Source organism: Aspergillus costaricaensis (assembly GCF_003184835.1).
Source record: "Aspergillus costaricaensis CBS 115574 unplaced genomic scaffold BO79scaffold_45, whole genome shotgun sequence".
Taxonomy (NCBI): Eukaryota; Fungi; Ascomycota; class Eurotiomycetes; order Eurotiales; family Aspergillaceae; genus Aspergillus; species Aspergillus costaricensis.
This window is the reverse complement of record NW_020291845.1, coordinates 1-8,938: the sequence shown is the minus strand read 5'-3', so window position 1 is coordinate 8,938 and position 8,938 is coordinate 1. Positions and strand designations below refer to the sequence as shown.

General features: G+C 42.8%; 3 protein-coding genes across 3 annotated transcripts; 2 read left to right on the top strand and 1 right to left on the bottom strand.

Annotated features, from left to right (window-relative positions):
* Window positions 1-1,503: 1,503 nt before the first annotated feature.
* Window positions 1,504-2,521, top strand: BO79DRAFT_211527 (alpha/beta hydrolase). Its single transcript, XM_025683032.1, has one exon. The coding sequence runs from the start codon at window positions 1,611-1,613 to the stop codon at window positions 2,418-2,420; it is 810 nt and encodes a 269-aa protein (XP_025534873.1). The 5' UTR covers window positions 1,504-1,610; the 3' UTR covers window positions 2,421-2,521.
* A 1,233-nt stretch (window positions 2,522-3,754) lies between these two features.
* On the bottom strand, window positions 3,755-4,676 carry BO79DRAFT_59895 (uncharacterized protein). Its single transcript, XM_025689472.1, has one exon. The coding sequence runs from the start codon at window positions 4,627-4,629 to the stop codon at window positions 4,069-4,071; it is 561 nt and encodes a 186-aa protein (XP_025534872.1). The 5' UTR covers window positions 4,630-4,676; the 3' UTR covers window positions 3,755-4,068.
* A 2,802-nt stretch (window positions 4,677-7,478) lies between these two features.
* BO79DRAFT_276172 (uncharacterized protein) lies at window positions 7,479-8,852 on the top strand (the record flags this gene model as incomplete). The annotated part of the gene is made up of 4 exons (XM_025687729.1): window positions 7,479-8,384; window positions 8,433-8,518; window positions 8,576-8,672; window positions 8,722-8,852. The coding sequence occupies exons 1-4, from the start codon at window positions 7,511-7,513 to the stop codon at window positions 8,850-8,852; spliced, it is 1,188 nt and encodes a 395-aa protein (XP_025534871.1). The 5' UTR covers window positions 7,479-7,510.
* Window positions 8,853-8,938: the final 86 nt, after the last annotated feature.

Here is an 8,938-nt window from a genome sequence, read left to right as displayed (position 1 = left end):
TAAATTTAGAATAAAGTAAGATCACGGCTTTAAAAGAAATACTAAAAATATATCTTTTACTTATTAAAGTTAAGTAAAACAGTTTTATAAATAATACAGTTAAAACAGAAAGTAAGATAAGATTAAAATAAAAAAATAATAATATAAAATTAAAAATAAAAAGAGTAAATCTCTTTATTCTTATTAAATATAAAAAATAATAAATCTATATTTTTATATATATTTATTTTTAATCTAGACTAGTTTAATATCCAGCTGGAAGTATAGACTATCTTTATTTATAAATAAAAAAAAAAAAAAGAAAAAAGAAAAAAATTTTTTTTATAAAAATCTAAATTAATTATTTAACTGATAAACTGATTAGATAAATTTATATTAAAAAAAGAATTTCTGCTTAAAATAATAATAGAAGTTATATTAAATAAATAACTAAGATTAAAATATAAAAAAGAAAAATCCATAGATATCAGATACCTGGAAATAAAGAAAATAGAAATAATATAAAATCCAGGAATTAAGTATTAAAATAGAAATATAAATAAGAAAATTAAGAATTAAAATAAAATATAAAACTACAGTAAAGCAGATCAGCTGGAAATCTAAATTTAAAGTATTCTAGTTTATAAGTATATCTATCTTTATATTATTATTTTATTAAAAAAGAGAGATAATATTACAGGATAAGTTTTTTATTAAAAAACTTAATTAACTAGTCTTATTACTGCTTGCTGATTAAATATAATATATAAAATCTTAGGAGTTTTAAGGCCTTATTCTAAATAACAGCTATTCCTTCTTGTCCAACAGGCGACGTACTCTTGGAACCAAGGGGCGACCCCTAACAAATCTAGTCTTAATTATATACTCACGGATTTATATATAATATTTAGCTTTAATAATAGAAGTAATATTGCTTGTAGATTAATTTTAATAAAATATATTAATAATCTCAGTCTTGTACAGCTTAAGATTAATAATTAGATATATTATAATTAATATTATAATTAATAAATAAAATATTATATATAAAATAATAATAAGTATTATATAGCAGTGAGGTCAGCAGTGAGTATACTTCAATACTAAAAATCATTATTGCCTGATGGCCGCTATTGCCCGCTGTAGACAGGACCTAATTGTGGAAGAAACAGTTGGCGATACTCTTGGATGAGGTGGCAAAGAGGACAAAGAAACAAGCAACATTCCAAATGCCATAGTATCTTGTCTATTGGTCTCACTTGCGTTAGATACTAAGCTTGCTAGTCTCTTCGTTCAATTTGAGGCCGTTGCCCAGACCCGGGGTTTTCCTGCCCCTGCTAGTGCTGTTTTATAACCGTTTATAACCTAATGAATCTTCCCTACATTGTACAGCTACTAGCAGTGATACATAACTAACCCATACCTAATTTGGTGGGGTAATTCGCTTATCATTAGTGAGATACCATTCCTTTTCACCCACTACTTAGGCTCCTCCGGCCACTTTTCCTCCGACGCATCATCACCCTTCCACTCCTTATCCCGGACTCTTTTACTCTCCCATATTTAGTTTTTTTAGTTTTCCATTGCCATCAAAATCCCTCCATAGTACTATCCCATCTCCAAAGGTCACTATGACTACCACCTACCCCCCAACTAACAACCCGGCCATCGTCCTCGTCTCTGGCGCCTGGCACCAACCATCATCTTACACCTCTTTCACCACCGCGCTTCGCAACCTCGGACATGAAGTCCACGTGCCTTGCCTTCCCTCTATTAATGGCGCCCGTCCCCCAAATGCTGGTCTAGAAGAAGATAGTGTATTCATCCGCACCTGCGTGGAGAAACTCGTCTCTGCCGGCCGCGAGGTTCTGGTTCTGCTTCACTCTTACGGCGGCCAGGTCGGAACGAATGCCCTATCCAACGGCCTCGGGGTCACAACCCGTCGCGCGCAGGGCCTCACTGGCGGCATTGTTCAATTAGTCTACATCGCCGCTTTTGCGCTCACAGAAGGGGTCTCCATGGTTGAGGTCGTCATCTCTCACGGCCACGGTCCCTTGATGGACGTGGCCTTTGACTTTGCCGAGGACCGAACCTGCATCTCCCGAGACCCCAAGAACCTCCTGGTCGGTCCATCCAAAAAGTCAGACGAGGAGACTGACGCCTATATTGCGTCCTTACAGCGGTGGAACGGGAAGGGCTTTGACGGCAAGCTCCAGCATGTCGCCTGGCGACTGGAGGAAGGGGGTATTCCTCAGATCGGATACATCTATTCAACCCAGGATATGACTGTACCCTATGAATACCAGAAGGAATTTGTGCAGACGATGCGGGAAGCTGGATGTCAGGTTCGTACGTGGGAGTTGGAGACTGGACACTGTGCACTGTTTACCAAGTGTGAGGAGGTCGTGGAAATTGTTCATGGATTAGCCATTGGAAAATGAAAGGACAGGAGCGTTGATAGTATTTGATGAACATGAACACACAATCGCCACATAAATAGCAAAATCTCGAAGGAATTGTACTTTCGCGTTCTGTAACCCAGATAACTTTCATGGCGGCTAATGCGGCTACTAGTGCAAGTAGACAACTCTTTGGATATTATAGAGAATTCTCGAAGAGTGTCGGCCCTTTTCGAAAAGGAACAGCAGATTTATTTATCTGTTCTATGATCTTCTTAGCCGTAGAACTCACTTAGACAAGTAACTAGTCTTCTTCCAGCAAGATTGAATGATTTTCAGGGGAACTAATCCTTGGGGTAACTATATATTTTGGTGGATAGCAGTAAAAGACGAGCTTGTGGAATAGAAGCCCACTCCATTATGACCAGTGAGCAGTTGACATGGACTGCTACGACCTATTTACTGGCTTAACTGCTTTAAGATAGAGCTCAGAACTGATCTGAGTGGCTGGCGGGTTAGGGCGGGGTAGTACTGAGTGTGTAACGAAAAGGGAACCTGCAGTGCAGATCAGTAGGGAGCATTCCCCAATGCCATCTTACTCCACATACGGTACAGGATAATCCAGTTAAAGATGCATGTTTGGCCTTGATTCCTCTAGCCAACAACTACTATTTAGGGAACAGAATTAACCACCAATGCAGGCTGAATCACATCTTGTCACTGACTATCACATCTCCAAGGTCTTACCGCCACGGTTATCACTCCAACTTGGGGCCCGCTTACGCCTCCGGCTCCTGCCCACTCTTCCCGCGGCCCCATGTACCATTCCGCCATCAGTGCTTTGTGTACTGTGTAGTATCGGTATGTAGAACTATGCTAATGTAGTTGTAGGAACAAATGTTCCTCGAGCTCAATGCCATGAAAGATGAGTACTCGGTATGCTTTTTGCTTTGCAGCAAGGTTTGGAGTCCACGACCCATCCTGCAAGCCCTCACAAACTGCTGCTCCTATCTAACCAACCACCCACGATACTAGCCCTGTGACCGCACCAGCCCTAAGGCAGTCACCCCCGCCCTTCGCGACATACTGCCCCTCAGCCAGACTGGGTATTCCCCACTGCTCCAGCAGTCCATAATCAAGCTATCAGGCTATTGATCCAACAGCATCACGCACCCAGAAACCTGGCGTTTCCGCTGTGTAGCCGAAGCACAATGATCTGTTCACATTGCGCACAACTGATGCCTCTGACCAAGCTGGTGGCGCAGGCTCGCAGCTAGCTGGTGATAGGGATCGACATAAGATGAACCGTCCCCCCTTTTTTTTCTTTGTTCTTTCCGTGTACCTTGACATCGCAGCCCCACCTTCAATGCAACGCCGTGGGGTTGAATGTCTAAAAAATGAGGCCTTGTTACAGTAAGGTGGAAAGTGGCTGTTCAGTCTATGACAATGAGGGGCCTTCGGCAAAAAGCCTGCTTTCTCACCCACTCGTGCTAAAAAGATTGGTTTTTTATGACACCTGCAGTGTCGCTCGGTATCATGTATATGAATGCTCTTTACAAGATACAGTCATGTACGAGAGCCTAGCTAAAATGGAAAATGCGATCATATGAAGACGAACGGCTGGTAGCCTATTTCCTCAGGTCTATCTCAACTACCTACACCATTTCTCCATGGCCAGATATACAAAAACCTAGTCGAACCATTTCTGATCCTTGTCCTCCATATACACCTTGGGAATTTCACCTCTTCCATCAATAAAGACAGAACCACTATCAGGCTGATTGTGGCCGCCCTCCTCATACGAATATGAGATAATCTTAGGCTTCTCAATAACTCCCAACGAATTCGAAAGAATGGATTCAATGATCGCATCATATTGCGGGAAGGGTTTAGGTCTCGCAGAGGGTCCATAAACTATTGCATACCTTTTCTCATCCGGGCCCAAGAAGAGCCCTGCATTTTCGTTGAAGAGATTCAGAAAGGCGGTCGCTTTTTTCCACAGTTGCGTTAGACTAGCATTGTGTTCTTCCATGCTGCAAGGGGGCAGAGGAACGTTAGCTAAAATGGCACCTTTGGTGGAAACGAGCACAAGAGCCGAATTGCCATTCAGCCTCCTGGTACCAAGTGTTCTTATGGTTTGTCCACTCGTGAAGGAGACAAAGTCGACTTCGCCAATGGGGACTTCAATTGCCTCGTTGGACTGCAGGGCGTCCTCGAAGAGGGATGCGGTGGAGACGATTGGAAGAGGCATTTTGATGGATGGGCTGGGTCTGGGTTGGAATCTCGATTGAATATCAGGCAGAGCTGTTTGAGTTTGGCTTTGACGAGCTATGAGAACTTCGCAGATCCTTTTCCCTTACCGGCTTATTTATATATTTCTTTCTCCATTCTAGAAGCAACTATATACTTGCAAAAATCAACCCATGTGGGTTTTCGAACTCGGCCAAGTTTAGTAGGATTTATACTTAGATATCCTCTATAACAAATGGAAGAAGCCGTTACAGCATTATATATACCTTGTTTATCCGAGCAGAAATCAACAAATTTAACTGTGAAACAAGCATCCTTCTATGGGAATGATGTGTCTATTTTAACCAATCCGAAACGCGTGTTTCCAAGAAAATTCTTATCCATCCTGCTCGGAGCTATACAATATATTATATAGACTATAGTCCGCGGCCCTGGTAAGTCTTCTCTCAGTCGATTGTACAATATTCTAAAGGCATAAGTTCTTATATAAATTTGGTCAAAGAAATTTTCCTTGCCATCACTGGGATCTTTCCTATCATCTCGAGCAGGTCGAGGATCCAGTCAGAAATGTTGCGTCGGAAAAAAGCAAGATGTATGGGTCTTCTGTCTCTATATATAATCTGCATTTCCAGCATGTGCTCACCAAAATAAGGAAGCTTCCAGGTCTAATGCATAATTTTCGAAACTGCAACCTTTCATGAGCAACTTGCCAATTTCGGTCATGCTTCCATTCCAATCTGATCAATACAGAAGTTCATCTAGGTAAGTATCGCTGTGATCCGGGAGAACCATAGCAATGCTCCGATCGTTCCGCTGTGAAGAAGTCGATGTTTCATCGTTTTGGCACAATCAGACAAGAATCAACCATCCTTAGATAGTCCCTAAATCGGGCTGGGATATGTATATGCCACTCACATGCGGGGCTTGTGGATGAAAGTTTGGTGCAAGTCATCCACACGAACGACATAAATCACGTCGATTGATGTCCCGGCACGATTAATAGATCCGATTGCTTGACTCAAAAGGGACCATTATGCGCTCTGCAGTGATCGCCCTAATAAGGCATAGTGCAACACCCTTTGAGTCCCAGCTCATATTCAACCCCTCTGGTCCGCAAACACAGAATAGGATGTAGAGTTATCCATCATCATGGAACTTGATCTACCAGATATAGAATTCGTTGAACAGATCAAAAGCTCTACATCATCATGTATCTTTCGCACGTGCTGGCGCAATAGAGACTGTATCTTGAAAGTGGTACATAACCAATGGTGATCCAAACCTTCAATGCCTAACATGACTGCAGTACCACAGTATCATAGCATCTCATGCCGATCCCATAGATCGCGAAGTAAATATCTATAGGTACGAAAGTCAAGCCTATATACCACGAAAGGCCCATGGTCTTTGCCAAAAGGGGTCTATTCCGGGTTTTTATAGCCTGATCACCGGGATCAACCCAAAGAAATGGCTGCCATACCTCAATGAGCTTTTCGATGACAATCTACTTCCTAACGCTATTCTGATTGAATATATACCGAATCTTCAGCAGATCGGTATACCTTCTCCAAAGAGGGAGTCAACAAACTGCACCAAATACTTGCAGAAATACATCAAGCTCGTGTGTATCATGCAGATCCATATCCACAGAATATGATGGTTCAGGAAGGGTCAGACAGGTACTCTGGCTTGATTTCGATCGGGCACAGACATCTCCTACGACTCAATCGTAGCTCGTCAGCGGTAGTGGCTGGAAAAGGAAGACGAATTGATGGATTATTTCGTTGATGCTCTTGTACGGAATAGATCAACAGATATCTTATTGTTTCTAGACTAATGATTTGGAATAGGCAGCAGATTATGAGGATGGCAAGATTCATCGCACGCGGGAATGTTATTACGAGTAAGTTCAAGTCTCTATCAGATTGGCGATGCTTCGTTGGCTATATCGAAACAGGGGCATAAATCTACCGCCTCAAAACCCTGAGAACAGCTAATCAGGCATCTGAATAAATCGCTGGGTTTTTCGAACCTCAGCTGATATTTATGGGGTGGCAGAATAGTTATATTCAAATTGTACCACCGCTATTTAGTTGAGTAGTCTCGAACACACACTCAGGTGGAAAGTAAGATATTTCAATCTATACTGTACTCTACGAAGTTGGGAAGGAAATCCCTCTGAGGCTATAAGAGTGATATTAGTCAAAGTCGAATGTTAGCAGATTTGATCTGCTTCATACCCCGGTCACCCGTAGCCCACCCGATCGATAAATTTTTCTGTTTGCTCAAGATTGAGTTTGACATACATATCCTGACATGAGAAGAACATTTTGTAATAAAATTGCTGGATACATCTCAATTGAATTGGCAGGGAAAGGCGGACTGCGGGGAGAGCTGGGGCGGGGAATGGAATGGAGGCCGGGGATCGGCAACGTTCATTCATTCTTCTCTTCATCTTACATCTCTTCTTGCATCCACCTCCATGAAGCTGCTACTGTAAAAGCCCCAACATATAAGCTAAATCAGCATACGGTGATCTGCCTTATTAAAAGTTCACTGTCACTGCTCACAACAGATGGTTGGACTCAAAAAAGGTGGAAAGCGGCGCAGAATAGGTATGTTCCAAGCCGTTATGTTCATCTGAACGAGCACTGATAAGCTAGCAGGATGGTAATATCTCACTGTATTCCGAATAATACTGGATTAGAAAGTCTGAACAGACATGTCATAGCACTCGTTGCAGAGCCAGCCATACAAAATGTGACGAAAAACGTCCCCGCTGCGGGCGCTGTCAAAGACTCGACCTTGAATGCCAGCCATCCGACTTCATTATCCCCTCAAACTGGAACCCCCCGGCCTCCCAATCACAAGCTATTGATCAAATGACCGATTTTCCAACCTCCACCTGGGACGTTTTCAACAATACTTCCACCCCATTCGGCAATGCAGTCCCATCCACCCAACCCATCCCTCACACTAAATCATCATCACGTCCAACTCTCGATACAGAAAAGGTGGCACTACTCCAAGAATACCAAAAGGGAGTAGGAACATGGGTAGGCTTATTTGACAACGCCCGACATCTCACGCACACCATCGTCAAACGTGCACTCGAATCCCCACTCCTTCTTAATGCGATATGCGCCCTCACCGCCAGACAGATGAGCATGGCAGGAAGAGGAGAGATGTGGGAAACCACCGCCGTCCACTACTACGGAGAAAGCCTCCAGCAGTTGATCCATATCTTGAATGACCCATCATATGGATCTGATGATACTCTCGCTGCAACAGTTCTACTGAGTAGCTACGAGCTGTTTGCCTCTCCAGGTCTGGATCATCATCGTCATGTATCAGGTGCCGTGACTCTGATCAGAACTAATTCACATAATGCTAGTTCTGGGGGCTTGAAGGGGGCCGCATTCTGGGTGTATGCGCGCCAGGATGTTGCCATGGCTTTGGTGCATGAGTGTCCAACTATGCTTTTGCCGGAGGAGTGGGGGGTAGGGTGGACTGATCAGGAGATCGATGAGGATCTTCTGGGAAATAAGATTATTTGGATTGTGGCTAAGATTATAGCGCATACGTTTGGGAAGGCTAGTGGTGTCACTGAGCGCTCACTGCGTCGTGATAGAATGCGTTTGATTGAGGAGCTAGAGACCTGGAGGGGTTCATTGCCTACACCTTTTGCTGGTCTACCTTTTGGTACTCCTTCTGAAGAAGGATTTGTCAAGCGGTTATTTGCGATTCCTTCAACGGGTGGGTTTATATTCATGTTATTATTGATTCGGCTAATTGATGGCCCAGCGGCAGCGATGTGCATGTATCACTTGGCATATCTGCTATTGCTCACCGAAGGACGCAACCCATCTCTTGCGGGTGAAATTCCGCGGGTATATATAACAGACTACCTTGTACAAGTACTTCTGTTTGATACTGACGGATGATAGGAGGAAGTGGATACACATGCACGATCTGTGGCAAGCATAGCCTTATCACCTATATCAGATGCTTCACTTGTGCAAGCAGCGCAGCCATTGTATTACTGTGAGTCAGAGGTCATCATTTATAGAAAGGACACTAAAGGATATAATAGCAGCAAAACATTCATCCACTGTCGCTGAAAAGTTCAAGATGTGGACACTTCTTGGTGAAATTGAGAACCGACTCGGATTCCATACAGGCCATCGCATTAAGCAGCTCCAACAACAATTCAAGCTAGTCTGAGATAAACACATAAAGTCATTCTCCATATGCCCGGGGTGGGTAAGGGGGAAATTATATTTAATAATATTTTTATTAATTCAGTTATA

Coding starts and splice junctions, on each gene's coding strand:
- BO79DRAFT_211527 (XM_025683032.1), top strand. CDS start 1,611: ATGACTACCACCTACCCCCCAACTAACAACCCGGCCATCGTCCTCGTC.
- BO79DRAFT_59895 (XM_025689472.1), bottom strand. CDS start 4,629: ATGCCTCTTCCAATCGTCTCCACCGCATCCCTCTTCGAGGACGCCCTG.